This window comes from Agelaius tricolor, unplaced genomic scaffold, assembly GCF_023055355.1.
Source record: "Agelaius tricolor isolate 1412-34295 unplaced genomic scaffold, bAgeTri1.0.p SCAF_5, whole genome shotgun sequence".
Lineage (NCBI taxonomy): Eukaryota > Metazoa > Chordata > Aves > Passeriformes > Icteridae > Agelaius > Agelaius tricolor.
Window position 1 is genome coordinate 38,163,513 of NW_027269265.1, and position 19,749 is coordinate 38,183,261.

General features: G+C 46.7%; 1 protein-coding gene across 1 annotated transcript; it reads right to left on the reverse strand.

Moving 5' to 3' along the window:
• Nucleotides 1–60: 60 nt before the first annotated feature.
• SPINT1 (serine peptidase inhibitor, Kunitz type 1) lies at nt 61–18,641 on the reverse strand. Its single transcript, XM_071427377.1, has 11 exons — nt 18,469–18,641; nt 17,823–18,295; nt 10,228–10,379; nt 8,694–8,832; nt 7,428–7,598; nt 6,734–6,760; nt 5,692–5,817; nt 4,746–4,796; nt 3,765–3,935; nt 3,042–3,098; nt 61–1,989 (listed from the first exon to the last, which is right to left on the reverse strand). The coding sequence occupies exons 2-11, from the start codon at nt 18,250–18,252 to the stop codon at nt 1,793–1,795; spliced, it is 1,521 nt and encodes a 506-aa protein (XP_071283478.1). The 5' UTR covers nt 18,253–18,295; nt 18,469–18,641; the 3' UTR covers nt 61–1,792.
• Nucleotides 18,642–19,749: the final 1,108 nt, after the last annotated feature.

The following is a 19,749-nucleotide window of genomic DNA, read 5'->3' on the forward strand; positions in this document are numbered from 1 at the left end:
GGGAACTGTACCTGCACCCTCTGTGGGCCATTGCTCTTCAGACACCACTCCCAAGCCAGATAAGACAAACATCTCTTTATTATCAGAGTAAGCACACAAAAAAATAAATCAAGACATTAGGTTTATTGCATAGGCCACGATAGGCTGTGGGAAAAACAAAGAGATGGAAGAAATGATATGAGACAGGTCACAAAAAGGAGGAATCTGACCCAGGAATGCTGAGGCAGATGCCTGTGCTGGGGAGACGCCTGCAGTCAGAATGCCAGCAGACTCTGGGCAGCAGTTTCTTTCCTTTCAGCCCAGGCATCAGCCCAAGGAGGCAGCTCCCCTGCCACTGCACTTGATAGGACCTGAGCCATGTCCTGAGCTGGGAATGCCTTCACCAGAGCATTCCAGAACCACTCTGCCCTTGGCCCTGAGAGTCCCAAGCATTTAAACTAAAGTCTGTACATAGATTTATGCTATGCTTCTTACACACACACGCACGCACACACACACGCACACGCACACACACTGGTTTCCTCTCTCTTCACAGCCGTTTTCCAAGAGCAGCAGGCACTGGAAGTTTAGGGATTGATGCCAGCCCCACAGCTGACAGCACATCAGGCCTTTCACAAATAGCTTCTTCTGCCTCAACAGAAATCCTCAGCTCACTGAGGTACAAGTCTGGACCAGCAGATGCAGGACAAAGCTCAGAAGCATCTCAATGCAAAGGAGAACATATAGGACCAGGACTGGGAACAGAACATTGGCAAAGTGGGGATTTCACATGCTGTCTTGGGGCCAGACATGAGCTTTGGACCTGCCTCAGCTGGGCTGGGCTCATCTTGCATCAGAAGGGACAAACCAGCAGGAGCAAGGAAGCCTGTGGATATTAGCTGGTGGTATCCAGCCCACCCCTGTGCTCTGGGAGACGCCAGGGACTCAGGTCAGGCAGTGTGCTCACAGGAACATGCAGTGAAATCAGAGCTGCAGCTTTCCTGCACAATTAGCAGGAAAAGTATGGACATTTACTTCATGTGAGAATAAATAGATATTTTCCCAATGTGTTTGGGTTCAGACTGAACACTGGGAAAGTAACCAGGGCAACTCACAGAGAGAAAAATGGTGAACGTGTACTGTACACAGGAGACTGAAACACAGCAGCCAGCCAGCAAAATGTCTAGGTGTGCTTTTCTGTTAAATAACAAAGCCTAGTGACTTAAGCAGGTCTTTCTGTTTCTGTCCATGTTGAAAACAGGAACTGCCAGAGAGTGTCAGAGAGCCCTTGGATCAGGTCTGAATGATTATGTGAATCCCACAGACCTCAAGGGATGCACCATGACCAGGTAGACTGCTGAAAGGCAGGGCACCTTGCAGAAGGGGAGGAAAATACAAGTTGAGTGGCAGAAAGTGACACTGAAAACAAATTGCTGGCTCTGGTGAGCTTGCACCATTCACCAACATGAATGCTACACAGATCCAGTTCCAGACTCCTTCAGGAAGTTGAGCAAAGTGCCCCAGGTTTGAGCAGGAAGAAAGATGTAATTCAGAGTTTCACTGGATTGTTTGAGGTTAGGAATGGATGGCTGTCAGAGAGCAACAGAATGCTCCCATTTCCTCACTTTGCAGAGCAGCCATTTAGCCTAGACAATCACAAATAGTAGTACTGCCAAATCACAGTTAAATCTTGGCCTGATGCTCCAAATGTCTTCTCAGAGAACGAGTCCTTCAGGCACAGACCTGTGTCTAAAAACAGAACCCCAGAAGTTGGGGAGTGCCCTAGTGCTGAGCTGGAGAAAGAGGCTGTAGGTCAGACTGGTTTGATGCCACTGCTGTAGAACAGACGCTCAGTGTCCTCTGTGGTGGAGAGGGTTGAGTTGGTAGCAGTGGGAGGCTGACGGCGGTGGCTGCTTTTCTTCCTTTTCTTCAGGAAGAAGTAGCCAATGAACACCAGGACCACCATGATGCAGATCCCAAGGAGCACAGCAATCACTACCTCAAAGGCACCTGCAGGAATACATGAACACAATTAGAAGGGATGCTCCACAAACTCTGATGCAGCAGGAGTGGCCAGGATGAGGCAAGCACAAAAGCCACTGCAGTAATTGTGCTGGCAAAGAGGCAACAGCTGACATGGCAGCACGGTGGTCACTGCACAACCGGCAGAGAAGAAAGAAGGCAGCTGCATGCCACAGCCAGCCTGTGGCTCCCTAATGATGGTTCCCATCATCGTTTCCCAGATGCACCACGCCCTCTAAAGGCTGTTTTGCGACTTTGGCAGGCTTGGCCCTTTGACAACCTTAGGAATATCAAATCCTTCTGCAGCAGCAGCCTTGTGCCATCCCTCAACAGGGAAACCACCAAAGGGTGGTCACAGAAGGCACCTCCTGGCTGGGACAACACCGAGGGAGTGAGCTATGGAGGATAGGCTGAGTTTGTGAGAAAGTACTCTTGGCATTGGTGTGAGGACTTCTCCAACCCAGCAAACCCCTGCCTCATCAGTGGAGACAGTCAAACATGATGCTTTTGAGTGTGAATTTAAGGATTAAATCAATCTCTAGGATTTAAGAACAATAACCTTCATGTGACATTTTTAAAAGAATTCGTATTTCAGTAAGATTGAGCCTTTTTAGTGCTGTAGAGAGGTTGTATAGGGTCATCACATTTCCCCACAGTCTAGCACTTGATATTATTCACATATCCACTTGAGCTTTCTTTCTTGTAGAAGTTTGTAGTACTTATGTGAAACTGGTCCTTAGGAAGAGTTTTACTTCCCATTTTTTGATGTTGGACAGTGGAGCATTCATGCAAGTTGATGGAAAGAAAAACAGGAGCCTCTGTAAGAGCTACTGAGTCACAGACACAGGAAAAAATGGACCACAGCTGCACAGTGCACAGAAGCACCTCTTGCCACTGCCAGCATCCCACAAATCCCACACTGCTCCCCCAGCTTCAAAAGGGGTGTGGTAGAGAAGGCTACTCTTTGCAAGGAAAGACAAAGTATTTTTCAGGACAAGGAGAAGCAACAAGAAAGATTGGTTGGGAGAATTGTTACTCACTTAGCATAGCAGTTTGGGACTCAAATGATTCCCATCTTCGGCCAATGACATCTGCTTCTGAATTGGAACACAGAGGAAAGAAAAAAGGTTTTACAAAGAAGGCTGGGAACAAGGGATAAGACAGGTTTCTGAGGAGCATATTTCCAGTGCTCTGAAGTGACTGAAGGCACACAGCATCCCTCCTTGACAGCCAAGGTACTGAGCCCTCAGGGTGGGCTGTGAGGCCCTGTGTAGCTGAGGGAGGTAGTTTGCCTCTTAGCAGATACAGTTTGGCAGTATTCTTCCTGTTGGCCTCCAAAGCAATATGTACCAAGTGTACAGTGTAACCCTTTCCCTGTTTTGTTTAAAGCTTCAGGCTAGTATGTGTCATTGAGGATTTTCTCAATTTCTCCCCTCTCACTTGGGGAGACCTGGAGCCAAGATACCAGGTTAGATTCTCTTCAAAGCAGATATATCTCTGGCTAGTTTTGTTATCTTCCGTTGTCTCTTCTTCAATATCAGCACCCAAAATGCTTTCCAGCTCTGTTAAATGACAGGCTGCATTGCAGAAAGATGCTGTAGATCCCCCATGGACCATACTGTGGGTCATGGCCAGGGTTTGACAGCAGAGCAGCTTTGACTGAAAGCTCCCAAGGCACTGCCTCTTTGGGACCACAGAACTTAATCCGAAGTGGGTTTCCCAGTTTGATCAGTAAAACTCCAGCCCCCACTATGTATGCTTACTTGTGATGCCTGAACATGATTTCATGCACTCTTCCTCCTGTTCAAAGTTGTTGCTGTTGCCACCACAGCCCCCATAGGTGAAGGGGTCACATTTCTCCAGGAATGGGTTGTAGTACCAGCGGGAGATGCTCTCAGTGCACTCTCCAGTATCAGGCAAGTCCAAACAGTGGCCTGGCAAAGCAAGGCAGAGGTGCTTTAGCCCAAGCAGTGTCTTCCCAGAGCAGAAAAATTTTCTGCTCACAACAAAAGGGCACAAGCACCATGGCAGAGGAAATCCATAGCCAGAACAGTGTCTCTCAGGTCCCCACTGCTCAGTTGCCAGCTGGTCAAATTTGCAATGCAAAGGTGAGCTGGCACCCGCCATAAATCCAACTAGCAAGCAGAAAAAGGAACTTCAGAGTAAGGAGCCATGGTAAACCCTGGATTCACTCCCCTGTGGAAATGACCTGTCCTCCCTGGGAGGCAGAAGGGAACATGAAGAGCCTAGACACACAGAAACTACAGATCAGCTCAGGTCTCCTCTACAACCCAGCTGCATTTAAGTGACTTGGAATATATTCTTTTAGCCCTGTGATAGGTCTACTGTCTACAGTTTAATAAAAAAGGCAAAGATATGGGATTGAGCACAGACATTGCTGTGTCCCCCACACTGCTTTGGTTGTCACTATTTAAAAAAAAAAAAAAGCAAACTGTGCTGCAGGCTTGTGTACAGGCCAGGTACTGTGCCCAGCAAGCAACATGCATCAGACCTACCTGGATGGAAAAAGTTTAGGCAGGAGAGTGAATGCCTGCTGCCAACAGCTGTCCTCAAGGTGAGAGAACAGGCCCTTGCTCATTCTCAGTACAGGGACTATCCAGATGCTACACCTGGTTTTGGATTCATAGAGGGAAGCAGTTTTACAGTTTACAGAACAACAAACTGAAGAAAAAGCCAAAAGCTGGCAGAGGTCAGCATAAGTACTCTGGATGGTACATACATACCTTGCTTATGTGTGACATTGATTTTCTGAAGTCTATTGAACTCACGAGCATCTGCAAGGGAAACATTTCATGTTGCTTTTCTCACTAGTTGAAAAGAAACGCCTCTGTCCATGCAGACATGGCCAGACAGGGCTTTCCTGCACCTTCCTTTGCTATCACGAGCCAGAGGAAGGGAGATATCATTTGATGTTCTTACGTATCTCAAAGCCATGAGAGGAACACGGGAAAAATAAAATGTAGTAACAAGAAACTCTTCCTAATTTTCAATTCATATATACAGAGACAAAACTAAGGAAAATAAAGGCTACTTTCTTATTTTTGTTTTCCATCAAGAAGTATGGAAAGAGTCACTCCAGTCCAGGTTTTAAGAAATATAAAATAGCACTAGTGCAGAATATACGAGAGGGCGAGAGAGATGCATCATAGGCTTGCAAATCTAAAAAGGCAACAAAACACCCATACATAGGAAAGAGATTATGGGAATTCAGAAGAGGTGAGGAGGGATGGAAGAAGGGAGGAGATAGGGTGCATTTACATTAGCATAAGAAGATATTAAGGGGACTGTGCCACAGGACAGACTTGGAGAAATAGTGGTTTCCTTCCCCATTTCCCCACTCTAAGAGAGCAGGTAAGGTCATTCAGTGAGAAAAATATTGAAAGGGGACAGAAAGACAGGCCTGAAGTCTTACAGATAGGTGCAGAGAAGAGAGTCAAAGCCTATTTAAGAGGCAGGAAACATCATAGAAGGAAGGTCATCTCTTGCAGTCAGCAGAGATACAGGATATGGCAGAACCTGCAAACAGTAATACTGTGGAAAGAGATAGTGCAGGGTCAGGAGTTAAGAACAGAGGACATCAAACAGTATTGACTCAGCACCTGTAACTTACATTGGACCCATTCCTGGGCAGATGGTAAAGTTGTCTGAGCCAGAATTTAAAGTACTTACATTGCTCACAGTACATCTCATCCGATTCATCAGCACAGTCGGGAGTTTCATCACACTCCAGATAGGCATCAATGCAGCAACCATCCTTGCATCTGAAGAAGGGGGCCTGACAGTTCCCATTGCATACTGCACCAGAAACAGTTCAGATAGCTCATTAAAATTCATTGTTTCTCCCTGCCAGATGCTTTACAAAGGACTTAAAAGCTGCTGATAGGGCTGGCAAAGAAGAAAGAAGGGAGACTGGTAAAGGTCTCTTCTCAATGCCACCCTAAACCCAAAAAAAACCAAATTCCTGTTTATAAAGGAAAGATTACTCTGGAAACAGCCATGTTTCCTCTCAGAAAGAAGTACATAGCAGGTGAAAGCAAGAATGAGTTACTCAGGAAGAATATGGAGACATCGCCCAAGCATGGGGGATTAAATTAGGAAAGCCAAACTGAAACCTGCACACTGGGCTGCAAAAGCTTCAAGCCACTTTGCTCTAGAGGTGGTTCCAAGTGCTGAGTATTGTGCCCAGTTCTCAGCTCCCCAGTGACAAAAAACATTGGCATACTAGAATAAATCTCAGCAAGAGCCTGGAGCACAAGACCTTGCATGAGGAGAAGACAGATTATAGAAGAGACATTCATTTTGGAGCACAGTAGTAGGATGAGCAGCAACAGACAGGAGTTGCAACAAGGGAAAGCAATTCAGTATAAGGGAAAAAAATTATAATGAAGGTCATCAAACACTGGCATGGTTGGACCAAACAAAGTGTAAAATCTCCTTTTTCAGAGATACCCAAAACTGAACTGGATAAAGAGATGAGCAACTTAGTGTGACTCAAACCTGGGCCTGCTTTCGGTAGTGGGTTGGATCAGATGACCTCTAGAGGTAATCCCCAACCTAAATTATCCTATGACATGAAAGTGAAAGGCTTACTAAAGAAATTACACTCCAGTGCCTCACTTTCCACAGAGTCCTAATCAAAAGCCACAGGAATGGACATGAGACACTCAGCCCAAGCTTGCAGTAGGATTACACTGGCCTATGGGAGACTCACCTGGCTGTTGTCGCCCACCAACAGAACCTGAAGAGACAAGGGGAAAAATAAAATAAAATAAACTTACCACAGCATTTTTTCAGCTTAAGATCAGCTTTATATTGCCTTCATGTATCACATGAGAAGAGCATATTTTCTGGAAGGGATTACAGAGGTGAAATATGGATGTCTACTACTCAAAGATCCGGATAAGCTGTACCTATGTGAGGCAAGCCTGGAGAAGTACAGGGGAACTTCCACCACAAGGTAGACCATTTCCAAATTGTCTTTCTTTTCCAAGGCTTTAGCCTCCTTCTTAAGCTGTGCACTGCAATGGGCCTGGCAGAGGCTCAGCCCATTTATCTGAGCAGCACTAAATTGTTCTCAGTGGCTTGAGGGTGGCAATGAATGAGATTAACTTCATTTCTGGCACCCAACTGCAAAATGCTGCTCTCTGAATTTAGGCTTCAGATGCAACACAAAGATTGGATGAGGGCTTCTGCAGCCAGAGGAATACCAGGGACACTGTCCAGGGCTTTAGGAGCTGGCTCAGATACGTTGGCAGCCCAAGACAATGACTGCCCATCCACAATTAGCCCAGTCTCCTCAGCTTACTGGGCTCTAATTAGGTGTCTGCCAAGAGGCTGCAGTACTTATCCATAGGGCCATCCCAATCCTATGAGAAAGAGGGATGCTGGATTTTTGAAGTACTCACCTCTGACATTCTTGCAGGCGAGTTCACACTCCTCTTCCCGTAAGTAGTTATTCTTGTTGGGTTTGCAGCCACCAAAAATGAACTCCTCACACTGCTGAAGGCTCGGGTTGTAAAACCAGCGTGGAAAAGATCCCCGACACCAACCCACCTTCTTTGGAGTCAAACAATGCTCTATCAAGAAAGTTAACAAAAGGGTCTGAGTTAGATAAGTCCTTTGGAAGACTTTCTGTTTTGTATATGTGAAGGCAAACAAAAATCTTCAAAAGGACATGTCTGAAAGGTTTATAAAATCTTGACCAACATGGAGAAAGAGAGTAGGAAATCACAGAATTCATTTTTTTATATGAAAGGGAGAGTCACAAAACCTAATTAGAAGGTGCTACATCCATAAAAAAAAAAAGGAGCTGCATCCCCACACAGCTCATAGTTAAGCTGTGAAACTCCTTGCTTCAGGAGGTTGCTGCTTTTCAAAGATTACATGAGGCCAAAAAGGGATTCCTACGTGGTTATTGAACACAAAGACACCATCTTCTGCTTAAAAACATCTCCCAGCTGCAAAATCCTTGGGGATTACTCAAGCATAGTAGAGATTTACTGATAGCATGTAATGTTCTTGCACTCTTTCCAAAGTACCAACCTCTGCACACTGTTGAAGGCAGTGTATTGGACTTTGGCCAGACCTTTAGCATCACTTGACATGGCTGCTCTCATATTTTTATGGTACCTGAGGTAGGAGACATCCCCTGTTTAGCTACTAGTCAACCATTTGTCCAAGAACTCCTCACTCCTAATACACTTGAAATGTTAAACATTTTCATCACTAAATAAAGCTATTAAAGAAAAAAAAAATCCAGGGATACATTGAATGTCCTGCAGATGACTCCACCTACCCTGCAAGCTAAGGGCCTTCACAGCAAAACCAAGAGTCAACAAAACCTTTCATGTTCTCCTGTTTTGCAACTTCAGTTGCACCCCAAACTTCATCCACTCTGGTGTCACCCAGCAGAGAGCAATGACAGGCAGAGCAGATGGGGTTATTGCAGGCACCATCTCCTGCAAGGGTCCATGAAAACTCCAAAACAGATCACTAAGAATGCAAAGACCTTGCACTACTAGTGCAGGCTATTACTGGGAAAAGCTGACATGCAAGTCCAGGCTCTTGGTTGTGCTCTTCTCCCATCCACCCCTCTGAGAAAAGCACCAGTAAGGCCAGAGCAGCACCCAGGCTCGAGGACTCCAAGTAGACATGTGTGGGCTCAGGCTCACCTTCTGTCTGCTCAGAGCTCAGCACCACAATGGTGATGTTGGTGAAGTCTTGCTGCTGTGCAGTGTCTGTGACAGTGAGCTGGAAGACGTAAGTCCCCACCTGGAGGTTGGAGATTTCTACCTGATCTTCTTCATGCTTCTGAGAATGCAAAAGAAAGGCTTATGTAGGAGAAAAGTACTTCTAAGGAAGAAGTGACTGAAACTATGCAAGGTCCATATTCCTGTATTAGGGAGAAAGGAACTTGGATGGAAACCTTCAAGCAGATGTCTGGCATGAAAAATGTCTCAGTACTAGACAATCCCCTCAAACCCATGGACTGGTACCCAACTGCAATAGAGAGAGAACAAGTACCACAAGCATAATCAGATACTTCATGGTTTGGGGCATTGTGAAAGCACAAGGGAAAATAAAACTCTTTAGAGAGAACAGAAATACCTGTAGTTTTTACTTAACTTTTTAAAACTCAAAACCTATTATGAATCATTTACTTAGTACATAGGGGAATAAGGTAGCTGTATTTAATTATTTTGTCAGAAGAGAAAGCTACAATATTATTGACACAAACTTTTCTTTTATATTTACAATAGAATTGGACATTCATTTCCATGCTATCTCTGGTTTTCATTAGGTTTCAAAAGAACACAGCCTTGCCATATATAATTTTTATGTAGTTAATACAGCGTAATATTAGGGGACCTCCCCCCCTCCAAGGAAGTTGCTTTGGTTGGGCTAGGGCAAAGGGAAAAGGAAAGGAGCACTTGCTGGATTACACAGACCCCTTGGCACTTTAGAGTTCATCACTGCTGATGTTCAGAATCACTTGTGGGCCTGATGTACTTGTTTGCTAATTCTTCCAAAAGGTGCAAGAACTCCACATCAACTCCATGGCTTTCCAAAGCATTTTGCAGAAGTTTAAAATAAATAATTTGCCCTTCTAAAGCCACAATTCACTTTTAACATCTAGCAAATAGGCAGCGTTCACACCCCAGAGATCTTAGATCTCTGCTCCAGCTCAGATAAAATAGGAGGAAGAAAACAATTTCAAGAGAGGCAAAGTCCAGGAAAAGCCCCAGGAGACCAGAAGCAGAGCCCAAGACCAGATTGTTCAGAGACAGAAGAGGAAATAAACTAAAGTGGACAGAGTAAAACTAAGAGAAGGCCCTTCAATTAACTATGGGATCTTGGGACCAGAGGCAGATCTTGCATGGAAGCTTAGCCCTCTCAGCTGCTCCCACCCAGGCAGGTCAGGTGTTGCTCAGGAAGACTTGTGACAGCATCCTGTGCAGGGAGCCTGAGACCTAATGAGGCCAAAAATGACACTTCTAAATAGTGTGTGAGACAGGGAGGGCAACCGCAAGGACTGCTCCATAGTTTTTGGAAACAGGCTCCTGCATGGACTGGCTTGAAAAAGGAAGGACAAGGTGAACTTTAAGTCAAGCTTTAAGGTGATGTTTAAGTCAGGGCTCTGACTGATCAACCTAGTGCAGAACACAGGTGCCATGAGCAAGCTGCTTATTCCCTGCAGCTCCCTACCTTCATCTCCGCAGAGGGGTCGCCAAGGATCTGCTTCCATTCATAGCTGACTATCCCATGGTCATCCGTGCTCTCTGTGCCTCTCAGCATCACTGGCTCCCCTGGCTGTACCCTCATGTCCTTGACAGCACGGGCTATTGGAGGGTGGTCATCTGCAGAAGAAATGTAGAACAAGGCTTGGGTAAGAGGCTGAAGGGTCCAGTCCTTGTCTCCACTACAGGAAGACAAGGGAAGGGGATTCTTCCAGGCTAAATCAATCCAGACTTTAACTGCTAAAAGGAAAACATTTTTATACAGCTGTACCCCTTGCAGCCTGAGCAAGCAACAGGCAATCAGTACCCTCACTAATTTAATAAGTCCACAACCCACTATGGCAGTCTCTTTGAGCCAGCTGGCTCCCTGGGCACTTCTGTCCACAGGAACCACCATAAGAGGGTGGCCCTGTGGCTACAGCCATTGTGCTCCTGAGAGTGGGACCACATCCTTGCAGAAGAGCACAGAGGAATGCCCACCCTTCACTTGGCCAGATGGCCTGATGTGGGTGTTGAAGAATGTGGGACTGACTCCCATCATTCCTCCCACTATCTCTAAGCATTACGTTAGTGTATTTAGCCAGAGCTATACAATGTGGGACTTGGATGGGAAATATTTCTCTTCCAGCTCATCTTCCACCCCACTCTCTGACATACATGCTTTTAAAACAGCACAAAAAACCATTCATGAGATCGTTATTTTTGTACTGTTTCACAGATTATCTTGCCAGTAACTTCCACAATCTATTAAATGTTTTTCCAGCCTGTAAGTACAAGAGGTGTAAACTGATCCCTGCCCATGCCAGCAAGAACAGGCTATACAATGACACCACTGAGCCTGACTCATAATTCCTTCTGACCTGAACGTCTCTGATTGCAGGCTTTGTGCATAGCTCAGCCCATAAAACTCCACCTGGTAGCACCTGTACCAAGTCCAAGACTCAGTGTTCCAGCTCAGCCTGAGTCTTTTGTAAAGGCATCAACTATCATTCATAAGCTAGATAGAAATCACTCTGCCATTACACTGTTCTATCAACTGTGACTGAAGGAGAGGATTAGTGTCCAAACCCCTTAGAAAATTACTCCATTAGCTGATTATTTTCACTGATGCAGACTTGCTCCTAATTTCCTGTTTGAATTCTGTGTGTCTGGATTCAGATCCCAGCTGCTGACTCTTGCTGCAGTCTACTGAAGGCATATGTAATACAAGGCATATGTACAAACAAACCTGACATTAAAACAGGCCACTTAGTTCTTTTGTCACCTCGTACACACCACTGCAAGCTCTGGAAAGGGGTCACATTCCTGCCATTCCTGCCAGGCAAACACCAGGAGCCCAGCAGGGAGAAAGGCAGCCTACTCCCTGCCACTGTCCTGCCAGGGTGAGCCCAGTAGGTGGGTGCAATTGCACAAGGAAAAGACCAGTTTTTCAACAACACAGGGGCTGATCCTTAACTCGTGACTCCAAATCATGTCTTTCCTTGACATATGTAAGCATGTACACTTTGAACAAAAAATCGCAGGCCAAACATCCAGCTACTTTGGGTTGTGGGTTGCATGATCAAGTAAAAGCTCAGTTCTATTCAATGGGTCAGCAACTTCTCCAGTTCCCATCTCTGATTAGCCAAATTTACTGACTCTCTTCACACCCAGAAGAAGAGTCAAGAGTATTTCTTGATTTGTGGTGACTGCCAAGGAGTAATGCTCACTAGAATTTAAGGACCTGTTTTTCAAGTCTATCCCTTTTCTCCTTAGGATGCCTGAAAGTTCAGTGACTTTGGAGTATTTCTGCCACACTGACTGTAGGAAGCCTTCCCTGGCAATGTGGCTGTTTTCCACCTGAGCTTCAGAACCAAGTGCTGACCGACCCACAGTGAGTATCAGCAAACTGCTCATACAACAGAGACTCCACTGTTTTGCTCTGAAAGTCTGTAGGAAAAATGAAAGTAACCTTTGCTATTATGCTCTTTCGACCATGGAAAGTTTCTGCTGTAAAAGTCTGTAATTAGCAGGGAGGTTAAAGCTTTATGATGCTGTCTGTGGCATGCTTTTTACTGTGAAACATTCTCCTGGAATCACATTGTAAGCAACAGTTTCCTCTCCCATTTATATAACACATTAGTAGGGGATGTAGCTTTTCTTTATGATTCCAGAGGAAAGCATGATAGAGGGACTCCAAATTGCTTAAAAAAGTTTTATTACTCATGCTCTATTCACACCCGAGACCCTGGTTTTTACTTTTTAAAAAATTTCTTGTTTAAAAGCTCATGCTGTCAGTGGCTTGTCTGGCTTCACCTCAAATGAGTTAGCTTGAACCAAAATTGATGGGGGAACTGGAATTTAAAAGATATTAATTTCTATAAGGGCTTCAAAAATAAGCATCAAAGTGGGGGAGAGACCCCACTAGGGACCTTGCTATGCAGGCACCATTGAAATCCCATGGCAGAATGTACTTGCAAAGCTCACTGTTTGGAGGTTTTTCTCTTCTGGAATTCAGATATTAGCTTTTGCCCTTGAGATCTATAGAAAACCAGATTTTCTCCATTCCAGAGCTCCTGCAGATACACCCTGAGTAGCTGAGACTACACAGCAATGCTTAAAAATACCTCAGAATGATTTGAGGTTATCACTAGAAAGAGAAGGAAAGCTTTCTCATGGTGACTGAGGGGCCCTGCAGCCCTCTGCTGACTGCTGACTCCTGCTTTGCAGGAGCAACTTGCAAATGAGACAAGTGTGGTTTGCACCAGGGACAAAAGCCACTGCTGAAGCCCCTGACCAGGCCAGGAGCAGAGACAGGAGCAAAAATGAGGCCACCCAAATTCCAGCATCCATGAGACACAGGACCTTGGAGATTTCAAGTGTCAGAAGCCAGCAGAACCTGTCTGCTGCAAAAGAAGGTGGGCAGCAGTGTGGCTCTTCCCACAAATGTTAAACTTCTGCTGCTGCATTGCTTCCAGGGAAGTAATTTAAAAGTGAACAGCTTCCTCACCCATCCACACTAGAAAACTCTCCATTTCCATGGGCAGAGGTAATGAAGGATGACACTGCTGCCACAGTATTAATTTGCCTGAGGTGGAAAGAGAGAAAAGGGAACAAGGCAACGCAATGCAGTGCCTGGAGAAAGAGAAATACAGGCTCTTTCTTTAGGGCTTCATCCTGGCTGGGCAGCAAATACAGTCATGATAAAGCCATACAGTTTTCTAACAACTCCTGCACAGCCAAGCAGCTCTCAGCATTGGTTTCTAGTGGTTTTTGTAATGGTTTGTAAGTGGTGCACAGAGCAGATCAACTTAACCTCTCTAAAACAATACAGTATGACTGCATGGATTATATTTTCAGAATAACATAAGATGCTGCTGTCACTAGGTTCCCTTCATCCTTCCTCAGAGTGTGGGAAACCACTCCTATTTGCTTTGGCAGGCAGAGGGAAAGACTCTCCCACAGGTATTTATGCTATTTTAGTGAAGATTGGTTTGTGCCTCCAGTCTCTTTGAGGAGACTGGAGCTCTGGAGACAGGACATGATGCAGCCACTTCAGTAAATGCTGCATGACAAACACTCACTTATTTCACAGCAAGTGGAGTGGAAGGCCCTCATCATCCACTCTGAGCAGGGAGCTGGACCAACTGGTCTTCCAGGACCCTTCCAGTACACATTAGCCTCTGAATCTGTGCTGTGGGTACTGACTCTGCAAATTCCCATCTCCTGGCCTGAGCTTAAGGATGAGCAGCTGGTTCGGGGCTCAACAGCATCACCCAAAGGGGACCTGTACCAGCTCCAGCTGTGATACCACTGCTGCTCATTTTAGTTGTCCACAGAATGGAAACCAGCATAGTACCAAACATTTGAGGAGGGATGAGCTTTACTCTTGGGGAGCTCTTCTTTTGAATTGCATTACCAAAGTTTTAGCCTGCGAATCTCCCTCCATGGTGAGGCAGGAGCAAACATATCTGATCAGAGCCCTGTGGTTCTTTCTGTCTCCCACTCACAAGCCTTGGATTCAACAGGAGTAGGAGAGCGTCACTGAGCATTTCAAAACAACCACAAAAGGTTCAGTTCAAGAAATGGACAAAGGTTCAGGGAGGTTATTTTCCAGTTTCCCACCCAAAACTGGTTTGCCTAGACCAGAATAAGCTGGGCTAGTTACTTAAACACTGGGCTCCATTATAACCAATAAAGTGCACGGTGAGCCTGCCCCTCCCGGATGAGCCAGGCAGAAAACTCGCACCAAAGTTCAGGCTCAGGAATCATTTAAGAAGATTGTGCCTTTTAACAATAACATCAGAGACTTCAGGCTGTACGTTAGCTGAAACAGGCAAGAGATAGTGCCAAGCTGTCGTCACCAGCTTATAAAGAACTCAGAAGCTCTTGCTCTGCAAAACACTGAAAATACATTCAGAAGATGTGCAGAATCCAGATTTCAGCTGTATTCCTTGTTGACTGTACCCACAGGTTTTTCTGAAGTCATAACAATGTAAGAGTGGCAAGAGTGGGTTAGAGCAGGTTCCCCTGTCCCTGTGTTCACTTGCCATCCATCATTGTGGATGCTTGAAGAGAAGCAAGAGCACTGCAAGAATATGCTCTTCCAGCTACTTCCATCAGGCTCTAGAAACACTCCAAGATTAAATTTGTCCATTCAGCAGCCCCCAGCTGTGTGCTCTCTTTCAAGTGTTACCTAGTCTCCTCCTAAACATATGTAAACCTCTTAATTCAACAGGTCTGCTCCCTGTAGTAGCAGTAGTAGTGTGGGTCTTATAACCTGTGACTTTTTTGTTTAATGTCACCCACTGGAATCACTAACTGGGTATTTCATTATTCACTAGAAAAAACTGCATTTAATTCTTATCATTGCAGAGGGTGTTGAAAGAGTGATACAGGTAAAGGTTCCTAGGACACCTGACAGCAGGCATTACAGGAAAGGAATGCATGATAAAGCAGCAGATAAGCTTCCTGCAGACCCTTAGGGCCAGAATCAGGGGACTGACAGTAACCTGGGATCCAGAGTAGTCACAAAACTTCATGTTTTAGCAGTGATACAATGCAACAGCAGGAAAACAACACAGTTCTGTCTCCAGTCCAAAACCTGGGCCGAGATTTTGGGAGGAAGACCTGACATGCCAAAACCAGCTTCCTTTAACGCTTGTTTCACCCGGCCTCTTCAGGCATCCCTAAAAGGTCCAGAAGCAAAAAGGCTGTAGAGCTTCCTTATGCTGCCAGGCAGACACGCTCAGTGCCCAGAGGTTCCTGCACCTGCCCCATTGTGCCCTTCCCCTTTTCCCCCTCACTGACAGCCAGGCATCCACCTTCCTGTCCAGACAGGTCCTGCATGGACCCAATTCCAGCATCATGGCTGGAAGGGCTTGGGGTTTTGCTCTGGATTTTTTTGCTTTATATCTGAATCAAAATGGACATCAACATTTTTAAGTATCTCATCAACTGCTGTAGGGAGGAGGACTAAGTTATTTCTCCAGTAACATAACTCTCTTGGTCTCTTTCCCCTGCTAGCCCTCCAGTTATTCAAACGTTATTCAAACGTCATTCAACGTTATTCAAAAAGCTTTTGGTATCAAAGACAATGCCTAAAAAATTCAGAGAGGAGGGAAACACATTTCCAATAAAAGCACAGCACGGACATTGCAGCCTGACCCAAATAACAGCGGTGAGTGCCCAGTGTCTGTCACTACAGCTGGAGACCTGCCTGGCACCCAGCACCCTCTGAAAGACAAAGACAGCTCTAGAAGAGACCAAGCCCTTCCTACACCCACAGCAGCCCGAGGCACAAGCCCCATGTGAGTAAGGAGAGGCACCCAAACTGCATTTCTGGAGTGCTTTTCACCTCTTACTGATAAACCCTCCTGGGTCTTCCTGCTCCACCGCAGCCATGCCAGGATCGGTGAAAGGAGCACCAGGGGTGGATTGCAAGACAGCAACTTCATATTCTGGGGTGCTGCAGCTCGGTGCCATATTTTAGCAAACATGTCACTTCTGGTCACTTTCTAAAGATCTGCACACATGGAATGCCAGGTCCTGGGACCAGACAAGGGACAGGGGCTTGCACTCTTCTTGTATGAGGCACTGCTCCACAGAGGTAAAGAGGCTGAATTGCTCAAGAGTACATTGTATTTTAATCTAATCTTGTGAAATCAGGATGTACTAGAGATGATGCATTCCCTTTTCCTCCTACAGCAAAGCATATAGGAGTTTAGATAGCTGCCAGCATGCCACCTCCAGTCTTGGTGATGTGGCCTTCAGTTCCTCCCTAACTGCAGCTCCTGTGAAAAGGATTTTGAGCCTGGAACAGAGATGTGGGAGAAATACTGAAACAGTCAGACACCTGACAAAAAGCCCTAAAATCCAGTAGGAAGCCATGAGCAGAGACAGAGGATCAGGATGACCACTTCTGCCACACTGCTGTTCAAACCCAAGGGCCGCTTCAGAGAAGTTGTGCCCTGCTCCGAACCCCTCACACTGCTACTCAGGATGGAGAAGTGGTCATTGTGGAGTTTGGGGCCATTTCCCACTTCCAGCACCCACAAGGCCTCAGGCTGGCACGTCCCAGCAGAAGAACAAAGCTCACATCATCAAGCCCTTGCACCCACCTAGATGCTCCCCTTGCCATCTTCACAGATCCTTTCCTTCCCACAGGTGGGCTGGGAGGGGGTGTGAGGAGGATTACCCATAGAGATATCCCTAACAGCCCTGCCCAGGGACCAACAAATGATAAACTGGTTATGGTTGCCAAAGACCCAGCCAGGCTAGAAACATGCCAGCCTTCTTAGGCTTCAACCAAAACAGAAGGAGGGGGCAAAAGGAGAAGCTGCTGTGGTTTTAGTGTTTCTGAACACACTGCAATTCTTTGGAGATGGCAGGTGACCAGCTTCAGATTAGTTCCTTTTCTGCCTGGCTCTCTGTGTCCAGGCGCAATCTTTTAGAGAAGGGAAACAGGGATTGCAGAAGAGAAACCCACCTCCAAAGGGGAAATGTTATGACCAGCTGCTCCTCTCTCAGAAGCAACAAGCAGAAACAGCCCCAACAAGCAGAGAAGTACAGACGCACCTCACCATCCAGGCTGCTGTTAAATAAAGGTAAGTGGATTGCATCCTGCCTCCAGCCCCTCAGCAATTAAGAGATTAATGCAGCCCTTTAAAACCTGGTGATGTGTAGCTTTTTAGAAGATTTCACTTTCCAACCTCAAAGGCCCAGGGGAAGGGAGAAGAAAAATAACACCTTTTTCTCTACATTGTCAAGTAGCAAAAACTCTGACTGGTAAATCACACTCCACCTACTTCCTTATTCATTTACTAACAAGTAAACTGAGGCACAGATCTTAAAAATGAGCATTGGGGTTTGGGAAAAACCTTTGTGGCAGAAGAAAACACAGAAACACCATCTTCAGCATCACCCTACCCCGTGTGTTTGGCAGCACTGCTGCTCATAGGATGGCCGGAGGAGCTGGCACCAAGTGACCATTAATGCTCATAGGATGGCCGGAGGAGCTGGCACCAAGTGACCATTAATACTCTTCCAGACCTGGCTTGCAGGGATCCATTACGGGCACCTTACCACTAGGTCTGTGATTCTGCATTGCCAGGTAGGAATCGTACACGTCCTTCTTCAAGAAGTTGAGAAAGCCGATCTTCCTGGCAAACCTGCAAACGAAAGCCTTCTCATAGAGGCAATTGAGGAGAAAGCAGCCCTGGATGCGGTCTTCCTCCGAGTGCGGGCCCTGCTCCACGAGAGCAAGGTTACAAGCGGGGTCCTTACAGCAGGCTCGCATGCAGTCCCTGCTCCGATGCACCATGGGGGACGACAAGAAGGTGGCTCCATTCTGGACGGAGGCGTCTGTGTCCAGCACCCAGTCCGGCAGCCCTGCCGTGAAGTCCTCCAGGCACATCTCACCGAAGGGTTTTTCCTTCTGCCCTTCGCCCAAGTGCAGCACCAGCACCAGGCAGACCCAGGGTACAAACCACGGACCCGGACTCCTTCTGGCCATCTTGGCGCCCCGATTCTCACTGACCTAAGACTTCAGTCCTTTCCTAAAGAAAGGGAGAAGACATATGAAGCTAAGAGGGACAGCGTTCAGGTGCATGACCACCCGGGCCGAGAGGGAGCCGGAGCATGGCCGAGGCTGCGCTCCGGACTCCGGCTCGCCCCGAGGTAGCCGGGGTGTCCCCTGCCCCTGAGCCCAGGCATGTGCTCTCAGCCCCACCTGGGCGCTCTCGCTCAGCTACTGCGGGAGGGAGCGGGTGTCCCCGCCGCCCCGCTGTGCCTTCACCCCTCAGGTGCGCCTTCAGCGGCGTCCAGCGGAGACAAAGGCTCGGCGAGCACAGGAAGTGAAAACCAACTCCCTGAGAGAGTGGAAAAAAAAAATCCAGTCACTCCCTTGCATGCTGAATTGCGTAAGAGGAAGGGGAGGAGAGGCAAGCTGATACGATCTTCTGCTCCCCTTGGAGCAGAGCCGAGATGGATTCTCTCGCTGCCGCAGATGCGAGGGCAGCCACTGCAGAGGAGCATCCCACCTGCTGAGTGCTAGCTGCATCCCGTGCTAAGGATGTTCCAGAGGAACTGAAAGCCGAGAAGCAGGCGATCTGTGCCGTGTGGCAGTCGCCCTTGTGCTCGGTGTGGTCACCGGCACCATTAGCCCGTGTCTCGCTAACCCAAATGAGTCAGCCTTGCAGCCCTGCCTGCAGTGCTCACCGCCGCTGCTGCTGCAAGAGATTTTGTGCTCAGTGCAGGCATCCCGAAATCATGAATTCCCTGCTCTTGGGACACAGTATTTTTTGGTTTTTACAGCGAAAGCCCTTGGGATCGTACCTGGAGGCTGCCTGAATGGCAGGACCCCTGCTACCCCAGCAGTGAAAATCTAAAATAATCACCCCCCCCCCCCCCCCCCCACTCATGAGCAGCACTTCACTGTTCTCCTCAATCTCCTACAGGTTAGCTGTGGTCCATTTGTAGTGCCCTTGCCTTGCAGGACGGTGCTGTTTGGGGCCACACGAATGCAAAGGCTGCCTGTCCATATATTTATTTCCCCCCTTCAGGCTTTTACTTGCAGATCCATGATCAAATTTCTCTGTTCAACACATACATCTGTGTCATCCACCCCTCTATGTGTAAACAGTCCTAAAACCCCTGGGCAAACTGCTCGTATCCCTCTGTCATTGTCCTTAGGGAGGCTGGGAATGTTGGTAATTTGCTTGGACATTATTTATAATGAAATACTTCATCACTTAAAATAACAACAGCAAATCTGAGATGGCATTCCATGGTATGTCTTCAGAAAGAGGTGGTGAGCAGCAGCTATGTATCAAACAACAGTTGGCTTTGTGGTATGTGAGACCACTCTGGTGTCCAACATTTCAATTCTTCCTGTTTCTTTCTGTAACTCTGATCCAGGATTTCAGGAATCCTCACAGGATTTCTGGGAGTCCTTAGAGACATGTTTTCTGCCTCCTGGCTGTCACAAGCATGATAGGAGGATAATATTGTG